At 48.5% G+C, this 14234-nt stretch overlaps 1 protein-coding gene across 1 annotated transcript; it reads right to left on the bottom strand.

Annotated features, from left to right (window-relative positions):
• Nucleotides 1-1222: 1222 nt before the first annotated feature.
• EIF3K (eukaryotic translation initiation factor 3 subunit K) lies at nucleotides 1223-14008 on the bottom strand. Its single transcript, XM_066349509.1, has 8 exons — nucleotides 13764-14008; nucleotides 11829-11927; nucleotides 9332-9452; nucleotides 7363-7437; nucleotides 4329-4395; nucleotides 4142-4219; nucleotides 2499-2624; nucleotides 1223-1289 (listed from the first exon to the last, which is right to left on the bottom strand). The coding sequence occupies exons 1-8, from the start codon at nucleotides 13820-13822 to the stop codon at nucleotides 1258-1260; spliced, it is 657 nt and encodes a 218-aa protein (XP_066205606.1). The 5' UTR covers nucleotides 13823-14008; the 3' UTR covers nucleotides 1223-1257.
• Nucleotides 14009-14234: the final 226 nt, after the last annotated feature.

Below are 14234 nucleotides of genomic sequence, written 5' to 3'. Positions count from 1 at the left end.
CTCTTCACCCTCTTACAGCTGGCTGGAGTCCTGAGCTGTAGAAGCACCCTTTATGCCCACTGGACACACCCAGTTCCTGGCTCCTGCTCAGCTCAGTAACCCAGGGTAAAGGGTGCCCCGCCCTTCCCTGGCTCCCCATGTCCATGCTCAGAGGTCGGGCATGAGTGAAAGCAGATCAGGGAGAGTTGGCAGGGCTGGCAATTTGGGCACTGCCACCGCCCACTCCATAGGCTTGGTCCACTGCTAAAGAATGGAGAGCTCCCTCAAGCAGCAGCAGGTCTACAATAAGGGCTGTGCATCTATCATGGCATTTCATTTCCTCGTCACCCCCAAAGCAGCCACTGTTGCCCCAGTCCCCTCTTCCTGTACATGCGCACAGGACACATCTAAGGTTATTCTGCCAGATGCCTGGAATACCTCATGTACACAATGCTACAGATAACCAACCTAGCTAAGAACTAAGTGATATGAGCTAGATTTGGAGATAGAGGGAGCGTGGCCTGGATGAAAATCTAAATTTCCTTGTAAAGTCTCTCTAAACAGATGAGTTCTGGGGACTAGTTTGCAACCATAAGGACAAACCCAAGTCTGAAATCGACCCATCTTCTAAGTGCCAATAACAGGCTAGGGACTGGTCTAAGACCTTTACTGGCAAGAGCTTCTGAAATCCTCATAACTCTGACAAGGGTGCGCCACTCTCCCCCTCTGAGGAAACGGAGGAACTGGGGCAGAGTCACGGAGAAACAAGGACACACAAAGCAGCAGCCAGGACTGGGGACAGCCAGAATCCTCCCTCCCTCACCCCTTTAGCGACCGACAGCCCAGGGTCATTAGTGCCTGCATTTGTGAGGCTCAAAGGCAAAGGTGTGCTTGCCCTCCCCAGGACCCCAGGGGCCCGCTCCTGCTTAGCTAAGTCTTCATGGGGACAGAAGAGCCCAGGCTAGGGCCAGCTGCGGTGCTGGGCTCCAGTCCCATTCATTTTCCTCCTTGCTGACTCACTGCTGCCTGCCCTCTCCTGAAGACCTGACAGGTCAGGAAGGTGGGGTGGAAGGTCAGTTGCTGGGGTGGGGCCGGCAAGGAAGTCAAAGGGAGGAAAGGAGATGGAAGTCCTGCCACAGGGGGGCCTCAGCACCGGGCGGCCAAAGCCAGCTCTTGGGCTCCCTCTGGTGAGCAAAGAGCAAAGGGCAAAGGTAACATGAAGCCAGCGAGGAGACACCAAGGCTAAAGGCAACAAAACTTTATTCAACTCCTGCGAAGCTACTGGGAGGAGGCCATGATACTGGATACACCTGTTGAAAAGAGAAGGGGGGACCAGGTTCAATGTGGGAAGAATGGGAGACGAAGTGCCAGTCTTCAATCACAGCACCCACAATCCTTTAGAAGCAATAGATCACAGCTCCCTTCTGGGCCCTAGTCACCATCACAAAGGCAGTCTGGGGGAGTAGTTAAAAGCCTGGACTCGAACAAGGAGGCCCAGGTTCAAATCCTAGCTCTGCCAGGTACCAGGTACATCAGTTGCCCCATCTGTAGGAAGCATCTACCCTATAGGATAGCAGGATTAAATGACATGCTGAGAACAATGCTGGCGTTACTCATTACGATCATAAAAACAGAACCCTTCGCTCCAGTAAGCTCTCACACAGAATGGCACATCTCAGAGAGAGGGTCCACAAAACCCAAGTGCCCACTCAATCTGGTTCCTCATTTAGATATCAAACTAATTGGTTTGTACTAAGAAACCAAGCTGTACCTTTAATGGTACCCACTTTGTAGGCTGATATGAGGACCAACTGACTTAAATGTAAAGAAACTGTCATAATTATTGTTGTCTTCCCCACATTTTATTTTTTTAATTTTTTTTAAAATTTATTGATTTTTAGAGAGAAGAAAGGGAGGAACAGAAGGAGAGAGAGGAGGAGCAGGAGGCATCAACTCATAGTAGTTGCTTCTCATATGTGCCTTGACCAGGCAAGCCCAGGGTTTCAAACCGGCGACCTCAGCATTCCAGGTCGATGCTTTATCCACTGAGCCACCACAGGTCAGGCATTCCCCACATTTTAGATGAGAAAAACTGATGCACAAAGAAGTAAAATCACTTGCCCATAGTCACACAGCCACAAAGTACAGAACCGAGATTCTCTACCCACTAACCTGATTTCAGAGTCTGCACTTTCAGGTATTCTGCTACAGGTGCCAGGGTGGAGGCTCCAGGAGCCCCAAAGATAAAGGAGACAGCAGAACAGAGCCCCTGGGACCGGTGTGTGGGGACACCCTGCAATGCCCCTCCAAGCCCTGGAAGTTCCAGGGAAGGACACCCAGTGGCCCTGCCATTCCTTCCTGGGCAGCAGCCCTGTGACAGGTCAGTGGAATCTGACAGATGCAAATTTCCTAACCCTGATGAGAACGAATCTATTTGGGTCCTGGAGGGCCCTAGCCCCAGTCTCTGTGGAAGGGCACCGCTAAAGCCCCACAGCCTAAGGTCTCGAGCCATCACTCACTGTCAAAGTCGATCTTCTCCACAATGTTCTTGGGCTTAATGCTTTCTTCCTGGCTACAGATGAAGATCTGGCCTGACTCATCAGCGCTCCAGCCGTATTTGCTCATCCACACCTTTAGCTGGCTGTCTGCAAGTGGAACAGGCAGCACAGGGGCTTTGGTCACTCTGATCCCCCAGTACTAGGGCATCCTTCTTGCCCAAATGCTTCAGAAGCCACCAGCAGCTCCTATCTGGACAGCAACAGCAGCTAGAATGTGGGTCTCCCTGCAGCAGTTCTGTGCTTCTACAGTTCATTCTCCAATTAGCCACCAGGGGGAGACTTTTACTTTTCTCATCTTTACCACCACAGTGATTTTGTCCTAGCTTTTCTTTTTTTTTTAGCTCCTATTTATTTCTTTTCTCTCCTAGTGCAAATCTTGGTTCCTATTAACAGTAGTGTATTATCTGCTTTGTCCCACAATCTACATGAAATGGGTTCAAAATCACAGTGTCATCATTACTACTAACAATATGGCATCAGGTTTGACAATTTCTTTGCAGTTTTCTTTTTTTCCCCCCCCAGTTCTTTTTTGCCCTTGGAAAGTAAGCCACCAAGGATGTGGGGCCAGAAAGTGTACTGTTACTTGAAAGAATTCTTTTTTGTGTAACCATGATCTATTTGATACAGATTCATCACTTCTTTTTATATTCAATTCTAAGGATTGTTTCATCGCCTTTTGATTTAATTTCACTTTTAAGTATGTCAAACATCTAATGTAAAACAGTATAGTGCCTGACACAAAGTGTGCAATAAAAGGTAGCTTCCATTAAAACAACAAAAAACATATATATATTTAAAAAAATCTACCTGGATCAAAGGGCAAAACTGTAAAGGTACTCAGAGAAATCTCACTCCCAACTCACCCCTCTCTCCTCCCTATCTTCACTCATCCCTCTGCCCCATTTACCATATCTTTTATTTTCCTTCCTGTGTTTCTCTTCACAAAAATGGGCAAACACACACACATTATTTTTAGAGGGAACTTTTAAAACAAATTTGACCCCGTCCCTCTTTGCTGAGAACCTCTGTGGCTCCATATCATTCAAGGTAAACGTCAAAGTCCCTAGAGGCCCTGCTGGACTGGAGACCTCCCTTCCACCACTTCCCTGCTCTCGACTCCCCCCAAGCCCTCATTGTGCCCACCTCCAGGTGAAGATAACAGGGCGCTCCTGCCTGAGGAGTCTCTCATTTGTTCTGCCCTAAGGCTGCCTGTTCCCTTTCCACAGAGCCAACTGCTCCAATGCTGCCTCTACAAGCTGTCTTGAACGAATTGCCACTGGATGCATACATCTTAATTTATCTGTTATGCCATCTCCCTGAGAACAACTCTGAGCCATTCTATTTTGTTCACTGCCATATCTTCAGACTAGAACAGTGTTTGGCACAGAGTAGGCATACAATAATTTATGCAGAATGAACAAATGTCATAGAACTCCACCAAGGAAGTGTATGTCTTATACCAATTCCTTATTTCTTCCCTGGGTTGGGCCTTCAATAACCACTGGGTGAGGAAGGAATGGGTCCACTGGAGGAGCTGGTTGAGGACCACTACCCTGACCACCCGAACCTCTCAGATGGGTACGTGGGTTCCAGAGAGGCCTTACCAGTCAGGTCCCCAAGCATCTCGGCCAGCAGCCAGCGATCGATGTGCTGATAAGTGATGCCCACGACGTGGCAGATAACTGCAGAGGTCAGGGACAAGATGGTAAAGAGCCATGGCCACCAGGACCCTGCTGCCATTCCCTACCACTTCTCCCCTGCCAAGGGACTCAGGCTCAAAAAGGGACTTACATTTCCGGACAGAATCTTCAAAACCAGTTATACCTTCCAAAAGGTCCATGTTTTCATCCAGGGCTTGCTGTGAGACGAACAATGTTGACAATGTTAATATTAAGAATGTTAAATATTAGCCCTGGCCGGATAGCTCAGTTGATTAGAATATCATCCCGAAGCACAGAGGTTGCCGATTGGATCACTGATCAGGGCACATACAGGAGCAGATGTTCCTGTCTCTCTCCCTTCCCTTCTCTAAAATCAATAAACATTAAAAAAAAAGTTAATATTAGTACTATTAATAATAGAAGCTAACACTTGAGCATTCACCTCACTTGCCAACCATTCTTCTGTGTGCAAGCCCATGATGTAATAGTTACTGTTTTTATGCCCATTTTAGAGATGAAGAAACCAAGGCTCAGAATTGTTAAGTGATTTGCCCAAAATCAGAGCTAGGGTTTGAACCTGGCAGGCAGAACCCAGTCCCAAGAGAGGGGACAGATACAGTCTAGCTAACTGTACTCAACCACCTCACCTTGCTTCTGTCTCACTCCAAGGAAAGGCCTATCATGTCCTACCATGACCCTCAAGGCCCCACGGGACCTGTGCCCTCACTGCCACCCACTCAACCCCTCATTCCAGCCACAGGAGCCTCCTCACTGCTCCTCAGGGCCTTTGCACAGGCTCTTCTTGTCTCCTTCCCCACAGCTAGCACCCTCACCTCCTTCAAGTTTCTGCTCAAATGTCATCTTCTCAGCAAGGGCTACCTCTACTAGTAAGAGAAATGAGAAAGTCACAAGGACAATGAGTAGCCAGTGAGGTATACGGAAAGCCAGAAGCAGTTGTCCTGGAAACCAAGTGATGAAAAGCTTTGAGGGAGTAATGGGTAACAACCTGTCAAGGGGCTGACAAGACAGGCAAGATGGGGCCTGAGAATTGCCTACTAGATCTAGCAACAAGGGAGTCACTGTTGACCTCGACAAGAAGTTTCAGTGTTAGTGTTGGGGAGCAGGGTCAGATGGTTGTAACAAGAACCTGGAGTGCATTTAAGTGAGCAGAGAAGTCTGAACACAGCAATCTGTCCCTGCCTAAGATTGAGGTTTCCTAAGATGGGAGACTTCCAGAAACACAGACAGGAAGGGAGAGATGAGAAGCATCAACTTATAGTTGTGGCACCTTAATTGTTCATTGAATGCTTTTCACATGTGCCTTGACCAGGGACTCCAGCTAAGCCAGTGACTCCTTGCTCAAGCCAGAACCTTTAGGCTTAAGCCAGTGACCCTACGCTCAAGCTGGTAAGCCTGCGCTCAAGCCAGATGAGCCAGCACTCAAGCAGTGACGTTGAACTTTCAAAACTGGGACCTCAACGTCCTAGGCCGATGCTCTATATACTGTGCAACTACTTGGTCAGGAGAGACCAGGGCAAACCGGGTAGTTAGTGCCCTAACCAACAGTGCTGCTGTAAAGGGCACAGAGAAAGGGGGTAGGAAGCAGAGCTGGTGGGAATGTGGAGGTCAAGGAGAGCTCTCATTTTAAGGCTAGAATTAACTCATGTAGACATGTTCTGTGGTGACAGAAATAATCCAGAAAGGCTACATTTGCTGTTTTAGGACAGTGGGGAGAACTGCTGTGATGTCACTGAGTGGGTGCAAAGGAAGGGGATGGTGCACCAGAGGAGGCTGGACTGAGACAGGAGGACGGACAGCGCACCCTCTAAACCAGGGGTCTCAAACTCAACTCAGCATGTGGGCCGCAGAGCAAGATCACAGCCGTTCGGCGGGCCGCACTAGGTCTACAAAAGGCAACTGTTACGCAACACTTTTCTCACTGCAGTTGAAAACAAAAAAAAATCAGTACAACAAGCACAATCGTACATGCAGTTTACTCAGTGTCACAAAAAGACCAGAAACTGTAGTTCGCATCACAACTGCTGTTAACTAAGCTAATATCTAGCTAGGATGCTAGAGAAATGAAAAATACAAGTAGGCCCCTAGGCTTACTTAATTTTATCCAAAATATTTTGAACTTCGTGGATTAGTCTGCGGGCCGCACAAAATTGTTCGGCGGGCCACATGCAGCCCGCGGGCCACGAGTTTGAGACCCCTGCTCTAAACAGTGGAAGGCTCAGTCAGTTACGACGATGTCAGGGCCAGGCCAGCGACATGTGCGAGTTCTGCTTTGGCTGCTTCTATTTTCCTACAAAACAAGCAGCCAGATCGTAAGATGAAGTGGGAAGGAAAGGAGCATGGGGCGAAGTATAAAGATCTGTCCAAGAAAGTGGAGAGGGAATAAACTAGGAGGGAAACAAGAGCCTAGGCGAGGAGGAGCGGAGGACTGTGGACCTGGGTTGTCACATGCTCTGGATGATTAGCCTTGCTCATTTCAGATACAGGTGTGGGTGTGGAACACAGGATTTATGCTAAGGGAAGAAGCAGAACAGAGGAGTGGAGTGCTGGTCTGCCCAGACTGTTGTGTTGGAGACCTCACAGGGATAAGCTGGAAAGCTGGGAGGAAGTGGTTAGAGGGTGAAAATGTTCTATATGCATGGCCAGAGGAAGGGGCAATTACTGCTAAAGACAAGCCTAAGGCAGTGATTCCCACTTAGGAAGCTGCAGAAGTAGAGGATCAGGCTCCAGTTAGAGCAAGAAAGGGAGAGTGCTTAGATCAGGGATCTCAAACTCGAGGCCCGCCGAACAATTTTGTGCAGCCCGCAGACTAATCCAGAATTTGTGGATTAGTTTGTGGGCCACACAAAATTGTTCGGCGGGCCGCATGTGGCCCGTGGGCCGCGAGTTTGAGACCCCTGGCTTAGATGATGGAAGACTTCTGTTAGGAGGACACGTCTGTGTCAGCCGAGCCCTGTGTGCACAGGGACAACCTTTGAGTCCTGGCTCTGTATGAGGATGACAATTCATGAGATCATGCTTAAAAAGCCCTGAGCAAGGGGCCCATTGCCACAAAGGCAGCCAATCAATGGGCATGGTTGTTCTTTTGGCAGTCCACTCTGTGTGACCCAATCACCGATCCTGCCCCTGGACCCAAGGGAAGTTACCCAGAAGGCCTGGAAGTGGCAGGTCTCCAGCAGGTCTCCGAGGTACAAAATCTGTCGGATGGGTCGTTCTTCTTGCTGGAGGAGGAAATGTTAAGGGGAAATGGTCCTGGAGCCTGAGGAGGCTGCTGCCGAGGCCCAGACCAGCCCTCCCTACCCATCTCCTCCGGTCACTGCCGCACAGACTGTAATGGCAGAAGGTGAGACAACCTAATGATCTCGTGATAGGGACAGTTACATCCAATGATGGCTCATCTAGAGATTGAGCCAACTTGTAGAGTATGACCAGACACGCTGTGATACGAGAAAAGATGCAGAACAATGTACATACAGCCTACCATTTGGTGGCAGACATATGTGTATATCAGTGGTTTTCAACCTTTTTACACTTGGGGACCAGTGAAAATAGAATTATTTCGGGGACCCTTAAGGCAGAAATCATCCAGAGCATAAGTGAATTCGACTAAACACTGGTGTCTACACACACACACAGCTGTACTTATGTATCTACAGTATATCTGTGGAAAGGTCCCCAAGAACAGCAAACTATTGACTCCTGGGAGGGGAGTGAGGTAGCTTGTGGGATATAAGAGGAAAGAGGCCTTTTTTTCCCCTGTACACTTTTTTTGTACTTTTAACAGCATACTTTATGCCTATTTTTTTAAACCACCAGAACAGCGCTGTGGGGCAGCTTGGTTGGAGTGTCATCCCAATGAACCAAGGTTGTGGGTTTGAGCCTCGGTCAGGGCACATGCAGTAGTCAAACAATGGTTACATGAGAGCGTGGAGCAGCAAATCAATGTTTCTCTCTAAGATCAATAATTGAACATTTAAGTTGCCATGGAAAACAGGCTCAATGAGTAAGCTGCCATTTCTCAGCTTAGCCACTAATGGGCAGGTAGGTGGGACAGCTGGGACAGTGACCGCTAAAAGCACAGGGCCCAGAATGGATAGGGGATTCTGCCAAGTTTCTCAAGTAATTAAAGGAAAAGTGAAGTCCCTCCTGGCCAAGCATTAGACCAGCCACACAAAAGCAAGTGGGGGTGGGGGGATCCAGTTCATTAATTTTTCACTCAACATTTTTTCATTGAAGACCAGCACTTTGCTAGGCACTGAGGATACATAAAATGAAGTCCAGCCAACAACCCAGCTCTTCATGGCTTTTAGCTGGTGTCCAGTCCCCAGCCCCTCCAGCGTTGTGGTCTTTTCCCCCCCACTGATTTAGGGGAGAGAAAGAGAGAGAAACATCAACTTGTTCCACCTAGTTGTTCTATCTGGTTGTGCACTCACTGGTTGCTTCTCATATGTGCCCTGACTAGGAGTCACACCTGCAACCCTGGCACACCAGGACAACACTCTACCCACTGAGGCACCCGGCTAGGGCCTCTTGCCTGGTTGTCTTTACTCAGCTAGAATTCTCATGGGAATCTTTAAATCTTTTACTCTGGAGCTTGAAAGCCTATGGCTCCCAGGTGCTTTTTGAGTCCAACTGAATTTCACGTTAAAATTTGTGGCACGGCTATACTGAACTTCTTCCACAGCTTTTAAAAGGTGACACTGAGCTCTTCTTTTCCTCCAGGCCTCCCCACATACTGTTCCCTCTATCTCGATAACCCTTCCCTACTGCTTCACCTAATGCCTCATCTTTCAGATGGTCCTTCCTCCAGGAAGCTCTCCCTAACATCCAGGAAGGGTCAGGTGCCTCCTCTGGCCCCTCTAACCCTGAGTCCTGACTACTCCAGGTTGTCGCTGATAGGGTACCTGTCTCTTCTACTGGATTGTGAGCTCTGTGAGAGCAAAGGATAGGCCTGTCCTAAGCACAACAGGGCCCTAGCCCTACCCAGCACCTGGCCAAGCCAGAGCAGGCACTCAGTGTTTGTGGCTGAACTCAAGAGACCACTTCCCTGTGAAATGATCTCTCTTGCCCCTGCCTCCTCCCACACACACGTGGACCTGAGATCTGGAAGGATACATGGGCCTGGTCGATCATGCACTTGCACAGTGTGAAGTCAGTGTGGGGTAGGTTGGTGAGGGCCTTTAGCAGGATCTGCGCGGTGACCGTAGTCTGAAAGAAGGCTGGGTTGAACTGGTACCTGAGAAGGGGAACGAGACATAGCAACAGGTTGTATCTCCAGGTCCAGAGTCTCACCAGGTACGAGGCAGGCTACACACAGCTTTGGCCCAGAGCCTGGGAGCTGGACATGCCTGGGCTCCAATCCCAACCACAGCACTCTCTGGTTCTGACTTCCCTTACCCTACTTTCCTGCTCTGTAAATGAAGACAGTTAATCCTCACACAATCTAGTAAGGCAAATACTGTTTAATGACTCACAAATAAATGAGTCGACAGTAGCGTCTGAAGTAGTGGTTAAGGGCTCTGGAGCTAGACTGCCTGGATTTAGACTTCCCTGCTGAGTGACTGTGGACCACTTATTTTAAATTCTGTGTCAGTTTCCTCCCTTGCAAAAGGGGACGATTACAACCATATCTACCCCACAAAGGCAATACAGCATCCACATGATTTAATAATATACCCAAAGTTTATAGTACAGCAACTACATTATGGTACTCGCTAAGTAGCGATTATCATCAATAATAATCTAAATAAGCCCATGCCAGTTGACTCAGTGGTAGAGCATCGGCCTGGTGTGCGGGAGTTCCGGGTTCGATTCCCGGCCAGGGCACACAGGAGAAGCGCCCATCTGCTTCTCTACCCCTCCCCCTCTCCTTCCTCTCTGTCTCTCTCTTCCCCTCCCGCAGCCAACGTTTCATTGGAGTAAGGCTGGCCTGGGCGCTGAGGATGGCTCCAAGGCTGCTGCCTCAGGCGCCAGAATGGCCCTGGTTGCAACAGAGCAACACCCCAGATGGGCAGAGCATCGCCCCCTGGTGGGCATGTAGGGTGGATCCCGGTCGGGCACATGTGGGAGTCTGTCTGACTCCCTCCCCGTTTCCAACTTCAGAAAAATACAAAAAAAAAAAATCAAAAATCAAAATAAACCCAAAGTACAAGTGTCAGTTTTACAGATGTCAAAACCAACACTAAGCAATCTATAAAAATTACACAGCTGGTAGTGTGCCTATAAAGTACTGAGGGAGAAGAACTCAAACATCTGTTAACAGAAGAATGGAAAATTATGATGAAATCACAAAACAGAACACTATATAGCAATGACAATAGTAAACTGCAACCACACAGAAAATGGCTTGATTCTCATAAAGCCAGTGCTAAGTGGAAGTAGCCAGATGCAGAAGAGCTCCTGTTATAGGACTGTATTTGTGTCAATTTCAAAGCAGGCAATCCTGAGTGATCACTATACATGCATGTGTGGTAAACTCACATAATGCCAGGCCATGACAACATAAGAGTAGTTACTAGTGTGGGTGGTAGGGGTGACTGGCACAAAACACATGGGACAAGGGGCCTGGGTTGCTAGCAACATTCAATTTTGCAATATGGTTGGTAAAAAGATGGGTACATTTATAATTACTTGTTAAACTAGCTGTAATCCCTCAATATCCACAGAAAGGCTCCAAGAACCTCTGTGCATACCAAAATCCAGACTCGCAAAGCCCTTATATAAAATGATATAGTACTTATATATAACCTATACATATCCTCCCATACAATTTACACCACCTCTTGATTATGGACAATACCCAATATAATGTGCAAATAATAAGTATCCTGTTTATGGGATGATGACAAGAAAAAATTCTGTAAAGGTTCAACACAGATGTAACCACAGTAGGCCTAACAACACAATACGTAACAGCAACATCACATTTTTGGGGAATGTTTACAATCTTCAGTTGAAGAATGTTTCCAATCCTTTCACTGATGTGGAACCTGTGGATATGGAGGGCCAATTGTATTTGTTTTATGTACTAGCCTGTATGTTGTATTTAATATTTTAAAAACTGTTGGAGGAAAGCCAAAGCACCAAGTGACTTTCTGTTCCCATTCTGAGGAAGTGAAGGTTGAGACTAAGCATACGTGACTGAAAGCAGTCACGTCCAGGGAAGGCCCAAGGATGTGGGTGCTTGGCCCAGCTGGAGCTTTCTGCTGGTCAGGAATCAGACAGCAGATGGTGTGATGTTCTGTCTCAGAAAGGGCAAGAGAAATCTAATCAGTTTTGCAAAACTAAATACTAAAACTGTACACTGTATTCTGCTTATTAGTTTCTTACGGAAGATGACATATTTCTGCTTAATAAATTGGACAGCTAATCTCTCTAAGGCACCTCAATCCTGGAGAGATTGGGGTCCTCCACTTGCAGTATTGTTGCTGCCTTATTCCTTTGCGGCTCCTCATGAGACCCTGAACAATAACAAAAAACCATCTGTCCAACTGCTCTAACTTCCTTGGCTTCCTTGGCTTGCACACCAAAAGATGCTGAATCCTGTCACCCAGTACTGAGTGATACCCTGCTGGCTGCTGGCATGGGGTTGCGGTTAGAGACAGACACTCACAGCTTCAGGACAGCCAGGTTGGCTTCCAGATCATAGGCATTCTCCTTGGCCTGTGTTTCCACATAGCGCTCCAGGGTGGCCAGATTCTCAGGATTGTACCTAGAGAAGAATCAAGATGGATGAACAGAGAGGAGCTGAGGCCAGGCACTTTATTTAGGGGTGGGGTTGGGCTCAGTAACCTGCTCCTCCTTCCCTCCCCTTCCCTTCCCTTTAATTTGGCACTGGTCATTTGCTCTTCCCAAGTCCTTTTTATTTTTTTAATTATTTACTTACTTATTTAAAATGTTTAGTTATTGACTTTGAGAGAGGGAGGGAGGAGAAAGAGTGGAGGGGGAAGAGAGAAGCGAGGGAAAGAGGAAAAGTGAGGGGGAGAGAGGGAGACAGAGGGAGAGAGAGACAGAAACCTCAATCCTGCTGCCTCACTCATTCATGCCACCATTGCATGTGCCCTGACTGGGGATCAAACCTGCAACCCTAGCACGTCGGGACAATGCATCAACCAACTGAGCTGCCTGGCAGGGTCAAAATTTTTATAGATTTTAGAGAGAGGAAAAAAGAGGAAGAGAGAAACGATTTGTTGTTCCACTTATTTATGCATTCACTGGTTGATTCTTCTTTTTCTATGTGTGTGACAGAGACAGTGAGGAGGACAGATAGGGGCAGACAAGAAGGGAGAGAGATGGGAAGCATCAATTCTTCGCCGCAGCTCCTTAGTTGTTCATTGATTGCTTTCTCACAAGTGCCTTGACTGGGGGGGGGGGGCACTACAGCAGAGCGAGTGATGCCTTGCTCAAGCCAGCGACCATGAGATCATGTCTATGATCCCATGCTCAAATCAGCGACCCTGCCCTCAAGCTGGTGAGCCTGCACTCAAGCTGGCAACCTCAGAGTTTTGAACCTGGGTCTTCTGTATCCTAGTCTGACATTCTATCCACTGTGCCACCGCCTGGTCAAGCCCCAGGCAATTTTTGTATGTGCTCTTACTGGGGGGGCAAATCTGCAACCTTGATGTATCAGGATGACGCTCTAATCAACTGAGCTACTCTATCCAACTCTTGAATCAGGTCTAGAACTCTAAAAATAAAGCTTACTCATATCCTACCTAGGCCTAAGCTCTAAACCCCATCACAGCCCTGGGTCTAATGCCTAGAATGACTCCCCAACTTCTCATTCATTGCAACCTGTATATCCGGACACCTGGACACCTTTGACACCCACCCTTTGCAGGGGTCGTCAAACTTTTTATAAAAACCGCCCACTTTTGCAGTGCTGGTCAACCTGGTCCCTACCGTGCAACCAAACAGCGCCGCGATTGGCCCATCATGAAAGCTGGAACGCCCACTAGTGGGCGGTAGGGACCAGGTCTACCAGCACTGCAAAAGTGGGCGGTTTTTATGAAAAGTTTGACGACCCCTGCATCCTCGCCTTCCTAGCCTCCTCCATTCCAGTTCTGACCAATCTGCTTGTGCTTCCCCCATCACAGCTCTGACTGCACCCAGCTATCCCTGTCTACTGTCGGTTTTGTCTGGACTCTGAACCGAAAACTCCACGAAAGCATGGCCTGAAGCTGTTTTGGGCACCTCTGATACCCAACACTGCCCTGCGCTGACTGTAGATTTTAGTGAACGTGTTGCGTGAGTGATATGAGGGAGAAAGGAAAGGAGAGATGAAGAGGTACTGACAGACAACCTGAGGCTGAGAGAAATAGGAAAACCGAAGGGCTAAAAAGCTACATGGCAACTAAAGAGGGGAGACTGAATGGTAGGTAAGGCTATCTCCTGCCTCTAGGCGCTTGCGATGTTGTTTTCCTTCAACATCTACAGATGACTGGAAAATCCCCCCCTACACCGGCAAACCCAAGACTTGACGACCGACCCAGAAATCCTGTCCTTCACCCTGCTTGCCTAGAAGCGCCCCCTCCAACCCGTATCAGACCTGTCGATACCCTTGAGCAATTTGCCCACGTTCGCTCTCATCTGCTCAAACACCGCCATGACTGCTGTTCCTCCCCACACGGTGGGATGAAGCCGAAGTAGCCGCCGTTGCGGCAGCCTCGAACACCGGAAGAGGAAAAGATGGCGGAAACGGAAACTACGGTAGCTGTTTTCGCTCCAGTCCTGGGGGCGCTCAGAAGAAGCGCGGCTTCTTCTTCTTGCGGCGGCTGCCACGCTTTCCGGCTGCCATGTGACTTCTTCCCAGGAGACGCAGTTGGCGCGTGCGCATACGCTCCACCAGAACTGGACGAACAGCATGAGAAAATGCTCAGTTTAGCCCAGTGCGCTGGCGCCGTCTCGGGCGAGGAGGCGGGGCTAAACTATTCCCGGGCGTCGTGCTCCAGTCCCCAGGGCGCGCGCGCAAAGTCTCCTAAGAGGAGAACCACTGTGCGCCTGTTGTGTTGCTTGCGGC

Source organism: Saccopteryx leptura, chromosome 9 (assembly GCF_036850995.1).
Source record: "Saccopteryx leptura isolate mSacLep1 chromosome 9, mSacLep1_pri_phased_curated, whole genome shotgun sequence".
NCBI lineage: Eukaryota > Metazoa > Chordata > Mammalia > Chiroptera > Emballonuridae > Saccopteryx > Saccopteryx leptura.
Note: the sequence above shows the minus strand (reverse complement) of the source record. Positions and strands in the feature narration are given on the sequence as shown.

Coding starts and splice junctions, on each gene's coding strand:
- EIF3K (XM_066349509.1), bottom strand. CDS start 13,822: ATGGCGGTGTTTGAGCAGATGAGAGCGAACGTGGGCAAATTGCTCAAG. Junction 9,453..11,828: donor AACCTGGCTGTCCTGAAGCT/GTGAGTGTCTGT, acceptor TCCCCTTCTCAG/GTACCAGTTCAACCCAGCCT. Junction 7,438..9,331: donor GCATGATCGACCAGGCCCAT/GTATCCTTCCAG, acceptor TTCCTCCTCCAG/CAAGAAGAACGACCCATCCG.